At 42.5% G+C, this 17,399-nt stretch overlaps 1 protein-coding gene across 4 annotated transcripts in view; it reads right to left on the minus strand.

The window, feature by feature from the left end:
* Positions 1–17,399, minus strand: part of NEK7 (NIMA related kinase 7) — a 93,149-nt gene that overhangs the window by 67,816 nt on the left and 7,934 nt on the right. For 3 of the 4 annotated variants that reach the window (XM_075038878.1, XM_075038875.1, XM_075038879.1), the window contains exon 2: positions 11,060–11,144. In XM_075038878.1, the coding sequence (XP_074894979.1) occupies positions 11,060–11,116 (57 nt within the window). In that variant the 5' untranslated portion in view covers positions 11,117–11,144. Of the gene's footprint in view, positions 1–11,059; positions 11,145–11,864; positions 11,912–17,399 lie in introns of those variants that run through there. The other variant, XM_075038877.1, reaches the window with a different exon arrangement.

Below are 17,399 nucleotides of genomic sequence, written 5' to 3' on the forward strand. Positions count from 1 at the left end.
AGTTTCTTTACAATCCAAACTTATCCAAGAAAACCAGCTCAAAATATGACTGCAAAGCCTTGCAGATGATTCTCTTACCTTTTCACTCTGGCACTCAATACTAGCATCCCAAGGCTAGCAATCAGAAACTTAATGGGAAATACAACCCTCAAGATAGAGAATCATGATTTTTAAATTAGCTATTACCACACAGAAAGAAGATCTACAAAATACCATGGAAAAACTGCCTTGAAAAGTTAAACTGATCGGTCAGCCACCATCAAAAAGAAATCTTGACATTTTTAGGAAAAGCATTTGAATGAAACAGAAAACAAAAAGTTTCACTACTTAAGGCTACTGCGTGCACGTTGAATACTGCATAGAGCTCTGACTCCTCCTTTAGAGGGGAACATAGGCGAACTAGAAAACAAAAGAGCAGAGTAGCAATGCTGAGCAGAGATATGCCATGTCTTCTGTATAAGAAGAGACTTGATAAACTACTGTTCTTCAGCTTAGGAGAAAAAAAAAAAACAGTACGGGATATATGCTGCCTTTGGTTTATGGTTTATCAGGTCTAGTAAGAACATCACGTTTTTCCCTCTTCAGATACTAAAAAGCTCCCATTCTGCTCTTGAGGAATTTAAAGTCTACTGTATCAGACTACTAATCCATATTTTCCTACCTTCTTGCATAATCCTTTTTACAGGATGCAAGAGGTTTGGGAGTACTTAGATATCTGCACTTTCAAAATGTCCTTGTGATGTAATGAAACACAGTGTTTTAACTTTGTAGGTAACAGACTACAACAGAGCCTTCAGGCACTTAATTCCAAATAGAAAATGAGCTTCTAATGGCATGAAGGCCAGTAATGGCGTGGAGGCCAGTAACTAGCATCGTACCTCAGGGGTCAATACTGGGTCCAATCCTGCTCAACATCTTCATTAGTGATCTCGATGATAGGGCAAAGTGCACCCTCAGCAAGTTTGCTGATGACACAAAACTGGGCGGAATGGCTGATGCACCAGAGAGTCATGCTGCCATCCAGAGGGACCCCAACAGGCTGGAGAAATGGCCTGATGGGAACCTCATGCAGGTTAGCACAGGGAAGTGCAAAGCCCTGCACCTGGGCTGCAATAACCCCACGCACCAGTACATGCTGGGTGCTGACCTGCTAGAAAACAGCTTTACAGGCCAGACCCTGGGGTCCTAGTGAACGCCACAATGAACATGGGCCAGCAGCATGTCCTTGCAGCAACGAAGGCAAATGCTGTCCTGGGCTGCGTTAGGAAGAGTGTTGCCAGCAGACGGAGGGAGGTGATCCTTCCCCTCTGCTGAGCACTGGTGGGACCACACCTGAAGTACTGTGTCCAGTTCAGGGCCACCCATACATAGACATACTGGAGAGAGTCCAGCAAAGGCCCACTAATGATCAGGGCAATGGAGCATCTCATATGAGGAAAGGCTGAGGGTGCTAGGAACACCCAGCCTAGAGATGAGAAGGTTCAGGGGCGATCTCATCAATGTGTACAAATACCTGAAAGGAGGGCGATAAAAGACAGCACCAGGCTCTCTTCAATGGTGCCCAGTTACAGGACAAGAGGCAACAGGCACGAACTGAAACACAGGAGGTTTTGTCTGAACATTGTGAAACACTTTTTCCACTGTGAGGATGACTGAGCACTGGCACAGGCTGCCCAGGGAGGTTGTGGAATCTCTGTCCTTGGAGATATTCAAAAGCAGTCTGGACATGCTCTTGGGAAACATGCTCTAGGAGACCCTGCTTGAGCAGGGGGGCTGACTTCCTCCAGACTTTCCTTCCAACTTCAACAATTCTGTGATTTTGTGAAATGGTGTTTTCAGACTAATTGGGACTAAACCATTATACTGTTTAGCTAAATATTCTCATGCTCCTCATCAACAATTTTTAGTGATTAGGGTAATTTAATTTGCTATGAATATGAGCATATATTTATACAATATAATGACCAAGAGAATTAGAAGGAATTCACAGGTTTATCAAAACCTGACACACAATTCTTGATAAATCATTACCTCACCTGTTGCTCATGACCTGCTGTATTTTCAATTTCAGTTCTTGCTTCTCCTAAATGTATCAGTAATTAGTACAGTAACCTCTTCTCATTACTAGTTGTCATGGTTTAACCCCAGCCAGCAACTAAGCACCACGCAGCCACTCACTCACTCCCCCCGCACCCAGTGGGATGGGGGAGAAAATCGAGAAAAGAAGTAAAACTCATGGGTTGAGATAAGAACGGTTTAATAGAACAGAAAAGAAGGAACTAGTAACGATAACGATAACACTAATAAAATGACAACAGTAGTAATAAAAGGATTGGAATGTACAAATGATGTGCAGGGCAATTGCTCACCACCCACCGATCAACACCCAGCTAGTCCCCGAGTGGCGATTCTCCACCCCCACTCCCCCCAGTTCCTATACTAGATGTGACGTCCCATGGTATGGAATACCCCGTTGGCCAGTTTGGGTCAGCTGCCCTGGCTGTGTCCTGTGCCAACTTCTTGTGCCCCTCCAGCTTTCTCGCTGGCTGGGCATGAGAAGCTGAAAAATCCTTGACTTTAGACTAAACACTACTGAGCAACAACTGAAAACATCAGTGTGTTATCAACATTCTGCATACTGAACTCAAAACATAGCACTGTACCAGCTACTAGGAAGACAGTTAACTCTATCCCAGCTGAAACCAGGACACTACCATAAGCATGCTCCATTAGCAAAGAAATCCATAAGAATTAAAGTATATATCTGGCTCACAGGAAAAACAGTTTGGATTAACATGACGAGAACATCCCTGAATGACTATTTTAGTATTACACTGGCAATATGACTATCAGAGCATGCTTGCTCCCCTTGAAATACAGAACAGTAAATATGCTGATGTAGGTCCAGCTCAGATCCACAAACCCAAAAACTTTTGTCTCAAGAAAAATCAAATCACAAAAATCATGCTTAGTGCGGCTTAAACAGTAATTGATTTTAAAAAATAACAATGAGACACAGATTATGAAAGTCCTTGACGGTTAATCAAAGCTGACAATAAAGTGTCTAGCTGATTATAGCAGTACTGGTTTTAGGTCTGTCCTTAGTTTACCACAGAGGAAACTGGGTATCTGTAGATGAGCCATATGACTTGGAACAGTAAAACTAGAAGCATTTTACTAGTATGAATTCATAAACTGAATCTGTAGGTTAAAGTAATATTCCTAAAATTGAAACAGTCCTCAAATAATTGATTCTGTGAATCAGAAGCAGGTATTCAAATACTCAGAAGATAGACGAGGAAATCAGAAACCTGTTTGTAGTCAGCAAACAGAAAACATAGGAAGGTTTCCCAGAAATACAGAAAGCTTCATCAGCTGTGTTCTATTTTCTCTTCAGTCAGGAAAGAAAAAAAAACTGTAATAATACTGGGCACCCTTCATGATATTCATAATATGAATTTTGGCTTTTGTATTTTTTTGAAATTACAAATGTATTTTCTCAAAATATCTGTATGCATAGCTACGCATTTGTCTTAAATTTCTAACTGTTTTGCATTGGTATAAATGCTACTAAATCCAGATTTTTTTGTTATCACAATGCTATAATAAAAACACTGGAGCTAAGGTTATTGCTGTTGTTGTATATTTACTGAATTTCACAAGCTAGAATTCACTTTACTTTTTATAAAATAAAGGGCATAAATTGCCCTGTTTCCTACGCTGTTAATAAGAAAATTACAAAATTTAGTTTCCAGCTCTGTAAAGAACTGTCTGGCTTTTACTTTGGAATGGTTACCACAGTAAATATTTAGGGTATTCCTCTACAGGCTCTTGCATTCTCTTCAAAGAATTACCTCCTAACAATGTCAAAAAGCAACATCCCAATATTAATTCTTATCAATCTTTATCCTTTTGTTTCACACCATCATATCAAAAACTAAATTTCTTATTGTCCTGGGTTCAGCTGGGATAGAGTTAATTTTTACAGGAACCTGGGAGGTGGGGGGCATAGCCGGGGCAGCTGACCTGAACTAGCCAAGGAGCTATTCCATACCATGTGACATCATGCTTAGTATATATATAGGGAGCGGGCCGGGTTGGGGGTGGATCCTTCTTTCGGTGGGGGAAGTGGCGGAGCGTCAGGTCCCGGGTGGTAAGCAGTTGCACTGTGCATCACTCTTTTTGTATACTCGTTCATTAGTACCGTTGTTGTTGTTGTAATTCCTTTGTGTTGTCCCAGTAAACTGCCTTTGTCTCAACCCTCGAGGTTCCAGGTTTTTTTTTTCTTTTCTCTCCTCCGTCTTCCCCCCATCCCACCGGAGGGGGGCGGGAGGAGCGAGCGAGCGGCCGCGTGGTTCTTTGTTACCGGCTGGGCTAAAACCACGACAGTCCTTTTTGGCACCCAACGCGGGGCCCGAAGGGTTGAGATAACGACAGATCTGGCCAGAGCGTGTTTGAAACAAATTTGTCATACTCATTTCTTATACTAGATAAATAGATGTTAGTCACAATGTTGATTAATTTGTTTACATGGTGGCGTTTTGTATGTTCTTATATGCTCTATGTATTGCCTGTAGTTGCATATCTCATCTCTGGGAGAGTGATTGGGATTATCATTTTGCTGTACTGGGCAATGTCGACGTGTGAAATGATTACATCACTGGTCATGAGGTTAAGCTGGTATCTGTATGAGGCAGTGATATCACTTCCATACTTTGGGCACCTTCTGTCGGATTTTTTTGGTAATTACACCCAATCCATGGGGAAGTTAGGGGGGGATACTTCCCCCCGTCCATTACCCTCCCTTTTCTCCTTCCGACTAATTACAACAGTTTTCGAGAATTCTGAATATCCTTGGGATGCGCAAGCCAGTGTGCTGTTAGTGCTATGCCTCCTGACTATGTTCCAGGTCTTGTTTAGGGCTACAAAAAGGCTCTTTAGAGTACCACCCAGAGATCTGTCCCAAAGCTTGATATGCGTGGGTGGCACGGCATGTGGAAGAATGTGGGAAGGTATCTAGAGAACTTCTCACCTCCAGTGACTTGGAAGTTCACTCCCGAACAACTACAGAACCCTGATGAAGTGACAGAATTTTTGAAAGAAAAATGCTGTGGTTATCCCAGAGACACACAACTCACTACACTGTGCTGGGCCCTGGCCGGTATCTACCAAACACTGCTTGATATTAGGCAGCATCCTCAGGGGGAAAAGGGGGAAAAGATGGAGAATACGACAACATGCACCGTGGCTACCCCAACCCCGACGACAAGCACCGTGGCTACCCCTATCTTGGTGACAGATACTGCGGCTAAACCAGAAAACCAACCTGTGCCAGTATCAGTCGCCCCTGTACAGAAAAAGAAACACACAAAGAAATCAGTTCGCTTAGTGAGAGATGAAAGTGAACCAGGGTCATCGCGAGAACAGGAGGAAGAGGTAGAACCTGAAATAATTACCCGATCTCTATCCATGAGTGAGTTGCGTGACATGCGAAAAGATTTTAGCCGCCACCCAGGTGAGCACATTGTTACCTGGCTGCTCCGGTGCTGGGATAGTGGGGCTAGTAGTGTGGAATTAGAGGGTAAGGAAGCCAAGCAGTTGGGATCTCTGTCTAGGGAAGGATCTCTGTCTAGGGAAGGGGGCATCGACAAGGCAATTGGAAGGAAAACACAAGTTCTCAGCCTCTGGAGGCGACTTCTGTTAGGTGTAAAGGAAAGATACCCCTTCAGGGATGAAGTTACATGTCACCAAGGCAAGTGGACCTCCATGGAGAGAGGTATCCAGTACCTGCGGGAATTAGCCGTGCTGGAGGTGATTTATAATGATCCAGAAAATGGGCAGTCACCCACAGATCCAGATGAAGTCCAATGCACACAACCGATGTGTCGGAAGTTTCTGCGAAGTGCACCACCAACCTATGCCAACTCATTGGCAGTAATGTCCTGGAAAGAAGGCTATGGACAAACGGTGGATGAATTAGCTGTCCAACTCCGGCAATACGAAGGAAGTCTCTCTTCCTCCCTACGGGCCTGTGTCTCAGCTGTAGAGGAATTGTCCCGAGAGTTCCAGCAATTCAAAGTGGATATGTCCTCCTCCTTACCTGTACAGGCCCACATCGCAGTTATTGGGAGTAAGCATTCCTCTGCCCAAGAGAGAGGAGAGAGAAAGTACACACGACGGGCTAACCTGTGGTTTTACCTGAGTGACCATGGAGAGGACATGAGGAAGTGGGATAGAAAACCTACCTCAGTCTTGGATGCACGGGTACGGGAGTTGCGAGACAAAGCAACCAGAAAAGAGGATTCTTCTTGGAAAACTGCTGCTCCAGTTTCCCGTGAGCAGTCCCCCAGACGCAGTAGATGGGCCGATCTCATTTCTGATCCTCTTGAAGGGACTTCTGATTCACGTGTGCAAAAAGTGAGTAACGGATATTCTAACCAGGATTAGAGGGGCCCTGCCTCCAGCCAGGTGGAGCAGAGGGACAACCAAGTCTACTGGACAGTGTGGATTCGATGGCCTGGCACATCAGATCCACAGGAATATAAAGCTCTAGTAGACACTGGTGCACAATGTACCCTAATGCCATCAAGTTATAAAGGGGCAGAACCCATCTGTATCTCTGGTGTGACAGGGGGATCCCAAGAGCTAACCGTATTGGAAGCTGAAATGAGTCTAACTGGGAATGAGTGGCATAAACACCCCATTGCAACTGGCCCAGAGGCCCCATGCATCCTTGGTATAGATTATCTCAGGAGGGGGTATTTCAAGGACCCAAAAGGGTACCGTTGGGCCTTTGGTATAGCTGCATTGGAGACGGAAGAGATTGAGCAGCTGTCTACCCTACCTAGTCTCTCCCAAGACCCTTCGGTTGTGGGGTTGCTGAAGGTTGAAGAGCAACAGGTGCCAATTGCCACCACGACGGTGCACCGGCAGCAGTATTGCACCAACCGAGATTCCCTGATCCCCATCCATAAGCTGATTGGCCAACTGGAGAGCCAAGGAGTGATCAGCAAGACTCGCTCACCCTTTAATAGTCCCATATGGCCCGTGAGGAAATCTAATGGGGAATGGAGACTAACAGTAGATTATCGTGGGCTGAATGAAGTCACGCCACCGCTGAGCGCTGCTGTGCCAGATATGTTAGAGCTTCAATATGAACTGGAATCAAAGGCAGCTAAGTGGTATGCCACAATTGACATTGCTAATGCATTCTTCTCCATTCCTTTGGCAGCGGAGTGCAGGCCACAGTTTGCTTTCACTTGGAGGGGTGTCCAGTACACCTGGAATCGACTGCCCCAGGGGTGGAAACACAGCCCCACTATTTGCCATGGACTGATCCAGACTGCACTAGAAAAAGGTGAAGCTCCAGAGCACCTGCAATATATTGATGACATCATTGTATGGGGCAACACAGCAGAAGAAGTTTTTGAGAAAGGGAAGAAAATAATCCAAATCCTTTTGAAGGCTGGTTTTGCCATAAAAGAAAGTAAGGTCAAGGGACCTGCGCAGGAGATCCAGTTCTTAGGAGTAAAATGGCAAGATGGGCATCGTCAGATCCCTGCGGACGTGATCAACAAGATAGCAGCTATGTCCTCGCCGACCAATAAAAAGGAAACACAGGCTTTCTTAGGTGTTGTGGGTTTTTGGAGAATGCATATTCCAAATTACAGTCAAATTGTAAGTCCTCTCTACCAAGTTACCCGGAAGAAGAACGATTTTAAATGGGGGCCTGAGCAACGACAAGCTTTTGAGCAAATTAAGCGGGAGATTGTTCATGCAGTAGCTCTTGGGCCAGTCCGGACAGGACAAGATGTTAAAAATGTGCTCTACACTGCAGCTGGGGAGAATGGCCCTACCTGGAGCCTTTGGCAGAAAGCACCTGGAGAGACCCGAGGCCGACCCCTGGGGTTTTGGAGTCGGGGATATCGAGGATCCGAAGCTCACTATACTCCAACTGAAAAAGAGATATTGGCAGCATATGAAGGAGTTCGAGCCGCTTCAGAAGTGGTTGGTACTGAAACACAGCTCTTCTTAGCACCCCGACTGCCAGTGCTGGGCTGGATGTTCAAAGGGAAAGTTTCCTCTACACATCATGCAACTGATGCCACGTGGAGTAAGTGGATTGCACTGATCACACAACGGGCTCGCATAGGAAACTCCAGTCGCCCAGGAATTTTAGAAGTGATCACAGAGTGGCCAGAAGACAAAGATTTTGGAATGTCGCCAGAGGAGGAGGTGACACGGGCTGAAGAGGCCCTGCTGTATAATAAACTGCCAGAAAATGAGAGGCAATATGCCCTGTTCACTGATGGGTCCTGTCGCATCGTGGGAAAACATCAGAGGTGGAAGGCTGCTGTATGGAGTCCTACACGACTAGTCGCAGAAACTGCTGAAGGAGAAGGTGAATCAAGTCAGTTTGCAGAGGTGAAAGCCATCCAGCTAGCTTTAGACATTGCTGAAAGAGAAAAGTGGCCAGTGCTCTATCTCTATACTGACTCATGGATGGTGGCAAATGCTTTATGGGGGTGGCTACAGCAATGGAAGAAGGGCAACTGGCAACGCAGAGGTAAACCCATTTGGGCTGCCGCACTGTGGCAAGATATCGCTGTTCGGATAGAGAAGCTAGTGGTAAAAGTACGTCACGTAGATGCTCATGTACCCAAGAGTCACGCCACTGAAGAACATCAAAACAATCAGCAGGCAGATCAGGCCGCCAAGATTGAAGTGTCTCAGGTGGACCTGGACTGGCAACGTAGGGGTGAGCTATTTATGGCTCAGTGGGCCCACGATACCTCAGGCCATCAGGGGAGAGATGCAACATATAGATGGGCTCGAGATCGAGGGGTGGACTTGACCATGGACACTATTGCACAGGTCATCCACGAATGTGAAACGTGCTGCAATTAAGCAAGCCAAGCGACAAAAACCCCTGTCGCATGGGGGGCAATGGCTGAAATATAAACAGTGGGAGGCCTGGCAGATTGACTATATCACACTCCCACGAACACGCCAAGGCAAGTGCCATGTGCTTACAATGGTGGAAGCAACCACTGGATGGCTGGAAACATACCCTGTGTCCCATGCCACTGCCCAGAACACTATCCTGGGCCTTGAAGAGAAAATTTTATGGCAACACGGCACCCCAGAAAGAATTGAGTCGGACAACGGGACTCATTTCCGAAACAACCTCGTAGACACCTGGGCCAAAGAACGTGGCATTGAGTGGGTATATCACATCCCTTATCACGCACCGGCCTCCGGAAAAATTGAACGATACAATGGACTGCTGAAAACTACATTGAAAGCGATGGGGGGTGGAACTTTCAAACATTGGGATACACATTTAACAAAAGCCACCTGGTTAGTTAATACTAGAGGATCCGCCAATCGGGCTGGCCCTGCCCAACCAAGACTTCCACATACTATAGAAGGGGATAAAGTCCCTGTAGTGCGCATGAGGAGTATGTTAGGAAAGACAGTCTGGGTTAGTCCTCCCTCAAGCAGAGGCAAACCCATTCAAGGAGTTGTTTTTGCTCAGGGACCTGGGTACACCTGGTGGGTAATGCAGAAGGATGGAGAAGTTCGATGTGTACCTCAGAGAGATTTGATTTTGGGAGAGAATAGCCAGTGAATTGGGCTGTATAATATTTAACTGCTAAATAACCTGCCAATGCATGTCATTGTAACTATAATGTCTATATGCCATATCAAGGCTATTACTGTAAGAATTACCCAAATTACTTCAGCATGGACTTTAAAACTAAGCCAAGTACAACAGCAATAGAACTTGAACTGGCACCCAGCAATTTCCTCAAGATCAACATCTTCGACCTGCAGACCAAGGGCGTGAGTTGCACCAAATGTACTAGCCACAAGTTCCAGAGGCAGCATGCAACAACCCAACATCTCACACCATCTCTCTTATCCTGAAGAACTGTTACAACAGATGGAGTCCCAAAGTCATGGACTAAATAAATCGATGGACACATTAGAGGAATAGCCCATAGGCTAAAGGAATACCATTTGTGTGTATGTGTGTGTGTGCAGGGGGGAGAAGAACAAGTTCATATACTTATATATATATAAGACAAGGAAAGTGGTAGTGGTTGATTGGAAAATGTAAGATCTGGGCATGATGTAGATGGTATAGAATAAGGGGTGGATAATGTCCTGGGTTCAGCTGGGATAGAGTTAATTTTTACAGGAACCTGGGAGGTGGGGGGCATAGCCGGGGCAGCTGACCTGAACTAGCCAAGGAGCTATTCCATACCATGTGACATCATGCTTAGTATATATATAGGGAGCGGGCGGGGGGGGGGGGGTGGATCCTTCTTTCGGTGGGGGAAGTGGCGGAGCGTCAGGTCCCAGGTGGTGAGCAGTTGCACTGTGCATCACTCTTTTTGTATACTCGTTCATTAGTACCGTTGTTGTTGTTGTAATTCCTTTGTGTTGTCCCAGTAAACTGCCTTTGTCTCAACCCTCGAGGTTCCAGGTTGGTTTTTTTTTCTTTCCTCTCCTCCGTCTTCCCCCCATCCCACCGGAGGGGGGCGGGAGGAGTGAGCGAGCGGCCGCGTGGTTCTTTGTTACCGGCTGGGCTAAAACCACAACACTTATGCATCTTCTTTCTAACAGAACTACAGCTACTGGGAATTTCTCTTACCTGGTTTCAACAGGCAATGGCACTAATTCATATAGTATCACCATCAGGAAGTATAAGAAGAGAAATTTGAAGTAAACAGTCTGAAATAAATATGGTATTTCTAATACAATTTCAAAACATAGTGTTTAACAGCTCACCATTTCTCAGGAAAACAACTGCCTTCATCTTTGCTTCCTACTCTGACTCCAATTGAAACAGTAGGAGGCAAAAATGAAAATAATTATTTTCTAGGAAATGTAGGACTTCAATTAATTTCAAGATCACCAGAATACACTCTATCTGTTCACAGCTTCTTTGTCCCCACAAGAAGTAGTGTTTTCTAATTTCTCTCTTTTTCTATTTAAGAAATGACAGCATCCAGTCTTGAGTAACTGTTAAATAATAAAAAAAAAAAAGTACCTGTGGCTGAAATGGTGGAGCAGTAGGCCCCTGCATGCCTTGTGACTGTTCATCCATTCTATCACGTAAAAGCGTCCCTTATGTCCTGAAAAGGGAAATACAGTCATTACACTGTAATTCAATCTGTATTTATGATCAATGAACATCAGCAAAAGAACTGAAGAATTAATTTCCTCATTCACATGCTTCAGTTTACAAACTTTTAACTATTCTAGCCCTGCACTGTTTTGGAAGGACTTTTTCTTACGTTTAGCTGTTCTATAAAACAAAATACGTCATTATACACATCTGAATTTATTATTAGAAGATGGGCATTAAACTACTTGAACCAGACTAATTGTTTTGTCTGATAAAAACTGCATCACCCCATTGTTCTTTAGAGGCACCAACCACTTGTTTAACTACACAGATGTCTGCTGGCCAGTACCTCAGACCTATGGGCAGCATGGGAAATAGCAGATCAGCAGTAAAGTTATAACTGCTGCATGCATACTGTTTATGTTGCATTAAGTATCTGTAGATTTTAGGGAGTATGCAAGAGTAGTCCCATCTAAAGAGAAAAAAGCTAAACATGTACACTCATTGCATTCTGACAAGCTAGCTAAGAGGGCTTTGAGATACCATATTAGGAGCACAGCCTCTATTCCCAACTATGAACCTCTCATATCCCATCAAAAAGACGGGAGGAAAGATGTCTGCCAAGTTCCCTAGATAGAGACACAAGGCTTTGACCAATAAAAAGGGTTGCAAAATGTGTGGAATCATTATTAGGAAGAACAGGAGAGACAAAAATGCAAATGCTCACAAGGCTTTTTTCTCAGCTAAGCAAATCCTTTCTTAGGCTACACGACATTTTGTTGAGTGGGAGCAGGTGCAGCACCCAGTTTTATTGGTGCCTGTGAGGGCCATCTCTGCTCAGATGAAGACAACAGGAAGTTCACCAGCAGCTTCGAATGCAAACAATGAAATAAGCTTTTATACAAATGAGAGGCAAGGCCTGAAAAACTTTTTCATCACACAAACACAAAGTGTTTCTGCCTATTACCTGGTCAAACTGGCTAAGGCCTTCAGAGGAACAAGAGTCATGTGCCTGACTGGAAAACTATTCTTCCTTTTCAATTATTTATTTATTTTCTTATTTCTTCTTCCAAATCCCAAAAGTTCTAGAAATGGCTTGACATAAAACACTTTCCTGATACCTCTTAATCTTTAATATCAGGGAATTTCTTGTGATAAATTTATTCTGATAAATCTATATACTTCAAATACTCCAATCGTCCTTCTGCACACAGAGCTACTTATGTTTCACAAACCTTTTTTTTAGAGTAAGTAAAAATTTTGCAAGTAGCATTTAAGTTCAGCATGAAAGCCTACAATCTACTCTCTGTAAAAACACACATAAAATAAATCTCCCCAATAATTTCTTTAGAGAATATTAAAAAGGTTAGAAATAACTCCCAACAGAAAGCAGCAAACCTTAGAAACTTTTTTCAAAGCCCGCTGCAAAATATTTAAGAAACTCTAACAAATAGATTGTGTTCATTCTTACAGCATCATTGTGATTCATTGTCAATAGATAAAATAATCACAAAGCAGTTTTGCAAAGTTTCTCAATATACTGCCCTAGCATATTAAACAGTGGATTGGATACACAAAACAAGTCATTAGTGATCTTTCACTCCCCCATTTAAAGCAGTCACCCCACGCCATTCCAGTACCATTATCTATTTGTAACACCAAACCACAGCCATCCTCCAGAGTGACTAAGGGCCCCCACAGCTTTGCCTTCCTATCCTTAGTACTCCCATATAAAGCATACAGATTGAGACTTTCTGTTGTTTTGTCTGAGTATTAGGTGTAATTAATCCAAAGATAAAAGAGATCTGAAAAAAGCAATTTCAGGCAGGTCAAGAGAAAAAAAAAAAATCAATTATCAAATTGAGGTGAGAGGCAGAGAAGAGGATGTAAGAATTGCAAAGCTTTGTAAGACTGTCGGAATGAGAATCGCAAGAAAGGGGGAAACAGCAGATACATGCTGCACACCGCTGGCTAAGCAATTTTTCAGCCAGCCCTAGGACATCAATTTTGACACTTCCTGCAAGTTCTATAACATCTCCCATACAACCTCCCCACCAAGGCAATAAATCATAACACAACACTGAAAATTAAACTGTTGTCACAAAACTGCAACTAAATTCCCCAGTTAGATTCACAGGGGTTTATGCAGTTGCAAGTTCTAGGGGAGGAATGCACGGCAATCTTAAAGAATCTTCTGCTAATTTCTTGCTGTAGAGATCTTTCTATCACTGCCAAGATGCCACAAATTCTTTTCTGAAGTGCTATTTTAAAGAGTCTTTATAAGAATTTTAATCTTTTCGATAGCATCAATATTTCTACTGAAAATTTTGCAGTGTGTTTTACTAATATGTTTACATATTGAAGACTGTTGACTATGTAATGCACCAATAGGTAATTCTTATGGGTCACAAACACTTGTTTCAAAATCCCTGGGGAAAGAAGTAAATACAAAATTCTTTATCCTCTATTGCAGACATTTATCCAAGGTTAATGAAATCTAAGCTGAAATGTTTAGATGATGTATGTTGACTCAGGAACTATACAATCCATTCATCTTGTCCAAATGGTCAGAGGCACTGACTGGAAGTGTTTGGGAATTGGGGGGGGGGGGGGGGCATTTGTTTTTTAATTTGGGGAAAGAATAGAAAGAGGACAAGTCATTATCATTACCACTGCCAGTGATTCTGCCCTCTGTGGCTTGGTTTTATAACAAAAGCAAGTAAACTAAAGAGGTAACAAATGTTCTACCATAGGAAGCATGGAAGATTTATTAACTTGTGGATTTGTTGTCACTTTTGCAGAGGAAAGGCAGAGATCAGTATTTTCTGTCCATATATGGAAGTTCTTTTATTTTTTTTAACTTGTTTTTGTCTTTGAAGACTGCATGATAGATTCACATTTTAGAGTAATTTGGCATTTTGATCATACAAAATGCCAAGGATGCAAAATGAATCTTTTGTACTGTTTGTCAACATAAGTATTAGATTTTGCTGCTTGAAGACTGTTTTCACAGTGAGGCATGCCTCTCACCTTGATAATACACTCCAGAGGTCAAAACACAGTGGTATAATATTTATCATCTTTAAATTTAAGATTGAGACAATAATTATTACTCTTCCAAAGTTGGTTTTCAAGTTCTAATTTATGGTGAAAAGACACTAAAAATAATGCCAAAGAGTCATCGCTTGTTTAAAATTGAAAAGCGAATAGAAAACACATTTAAATGTGACATGTCTATCACCTCTTTAAACAAGCAATACAATGACCTTCTGCAAATCCATCACCATGATATACTTTGGTTCATGGAAAACAGACAACAGATGAAGTGAGAGGCGAGCCAACTATACCGCCACCACTCAAAACTTCCAAAGTGCCAAACATAACTAACATTTTTAAATGCTCTCACACTGATCATGTAGGAGGAAAGGACTGCTTGCCTTCACCATACCACTCGCAAAGATAGGAACAATGAAAGACTCTCTGAATCATCTATGTTGCAAAGATGACTTTCATCATTTTGAACATGAGATCATTTGGATTCAGACCAGCCTGTATACGACAGCAATCACAGGAACACAAGCACATACGCTAAATCTTATACTCCAGTTACAGTTGCTAATGCTTTGCAGGTACGAGAAGACTTGGTTAACTACTAGTATTGCAATCTTTGTCTTTTTCAGTTGATCATAACAGTAGGTGGCACCTACACTCCAAGGATGCAGGATGAAGTACCTGGGGATACAGACACCACCACCAATTTTTCTTTTGAAATTGAAGTTGCATAGCAACTCCTCTAACTGACACTATTTACTCCACGCACAGAGTCCACAAGACAGCAAAAGGAAGTCAAATCCTCACCAGTAAGTTAGACTATCAAACTGCAACTGCCTGAATTGGGAATAACACCTTTTCCTTCCTTCATATACAGGCCTCACTGTCCTTACTCACTTTCTTAGTGGCCACCCCTGAAAGCTCTGGGATAGATCATACAAAGTAGCCCAAAATGCAAGGGTGCATTCCTACACCCCAACAGAAGCTCAGGTCCCACAATCAGCACTCAGCTTTCCAGGTGGTTTCCACCAGCCTGCTAGAGAAGTGGGACTACCCATAACTGTTAGTGAAATCAGAGCAGAGGACCTACTCTGGAACAGGAACCAGAGTTCATCACTGACATTTCACTGCAATATATTTTAAAATACCATTTTTGAAAGATTCATAGGTCAAAGTCCATAAACCATTCAAATTGAAACACATTTCACAATATTCAGGCAATAATGTTATTGCTTTAACAGATGGCAGTTCTACAACAAAAAAAAATACAATGCTTTCCTGTAGAAAACATCATTAATAGTCTCAATGATAAACAGGTTCCATTAGCTACATGCTATACACTTGTTTATTAATTTTGGATCTTAAGTGGGGACATTTAATAATCAATGTCAAAGAAGAAACAGCTACATTTAAAAAAAAGTATATACTAAAAACAATATTCAGAGTGTTACAGTTCTGCTGAGAACCTGAAAATCTTGCTCTTTTTTTCTGCAGAATATAGATGTAACTACTCCACATAACTGTTAACACAGAGAAAGATGAAGATACACCATTCACAATGTACTATTGATCAGGCACACGGTCGCTTTAGTTGCTGTTCACAAACGATGGAATGTACTATGTTTACTTCTGGATTACACCATCAATTAAGGCAGGTATTTTTAGTTTTTAGTACAACCATAATCTAGTTAGGTTAGAGCCGAAGCCCTCCAGAAACAACTACATACTCCTTACTTTTTAGTGTCAAGTTAGATTCTTCAGTATCTAACATGGATTTAAAATGACAAATTTTAGATCCCTAAACTTTTCAGCTCTCTTTACTAACGAAGTTCAAAGATAAGGATCATCCTCAGCTGAGGAAAAAAACCCACATATATTAATACTAGTTTCCATATAAGCATACAGGCTAAAGGAATATTCCCATTTGCTTATATCACATGTTGACTCTCAGCTACCCAAAAGCACAATTTAAACCCAGGTAGAACATTCAAATAGTCACCCTGGTTGAAACTAAAAAAACTGTGCTCTGGAAACAAGGGGTTAGATTTCTAAATGCCTTACTGAATATCCAAAACACAATTACCCAATCCACCACACCGGTGTTAATCCCAGCATGCCAGTAATGCCAGGGAGCCCCAGCATGCCAGACCAATTCCAGCTCTGCTCTCTGTCACCTGGAGAGCCATGCTGACATAACGACAACTCTCAGCTCCTAGATCAGAACTACATACCTTTTGGGAAGAGATAAACTTTAGACTCAGCAATAACAGCTTGGCCCTTAAGCTTGATGCGAGCAGGTTAAGAAACAGCCATCCTACTGGTTTATAAAACATACCACCTCAAGAGTCATTCTTTACCTCTTTAAGGCAAAAGGTTAGCCACTTGGAGAGATCTGGCTTGCTGGCCAAACCTGGCCCACACTTTGTCAGGTAACCAACACTGATCAACACTTCAGTGCCCACTCAATGCTGGCATCGAGGGTGCAGGTTGCAGTTTACAAATTTTCAAAGTGATTTTAAAGGCAGGGGCTCAGGACATACACAGGGAAGATCCTGGATGAAGCAAGAGAATGTCAGCAGCTGTAAACCGAGCATCCCAACTTTATCATTCACGTTACATTCAATGACAGCACAGCTATGAGTTTTCCAAATAGGAACCCAGAAGTCATATCCAATAAAGCAAACCGACTTGGAATATGAATCTATCATTAATTCTTTAACATTAAAATGTAATTTTTTTGCTGGTGCTCTGTATAAAACATTGAACATGAAAAAAACATGTAAGTTTTGATGTTATAACAGAAACATTTTACTTGCAAAGTGAAAGTCACTTCAGTTTCATAGATAATATTTTCAGTGCATTGCTAAAGACCAGGAAATACTTAGAAAACAACAGCCCACATATGGTACCCCAAAAGCAGCTCTCAGAATGCTGAGATGTCCGAAGTCTTTACATACTTCCTGTATCTGAATACCTCCAAAAAGCACAAGAAAACCAAGACCCCCAGCAGTTTACCTGAAAGTCTGCTCTCTTCAAATTGGTTTTGTTGCAGTTTCCCCCACATATCAGAATGCAACTGGAAAGATGAAACTCACGTGGGTTGTAGTTTAAGTGCTAAAATACATTTCAAGAAGTTGTTCATCCACCTTTATACCACTGGTGTTCTAAACTAAATATTTAATATGGGTATATTTAACATAAGTGGCAGGAG

The sequence above is a fragment of the Buteo buteo genome, chromosome 10, assembly GCF_964188355.1.
Source record: "Buteo buteo chromosome 10, bButBut1.hap1.1, whole genome shotgun sequence".
NCBI lineage: Eukaryota > Metazoa > Chordata > Aves > Accipitriformes > Accipitridae > Buteo > Buteo buteo.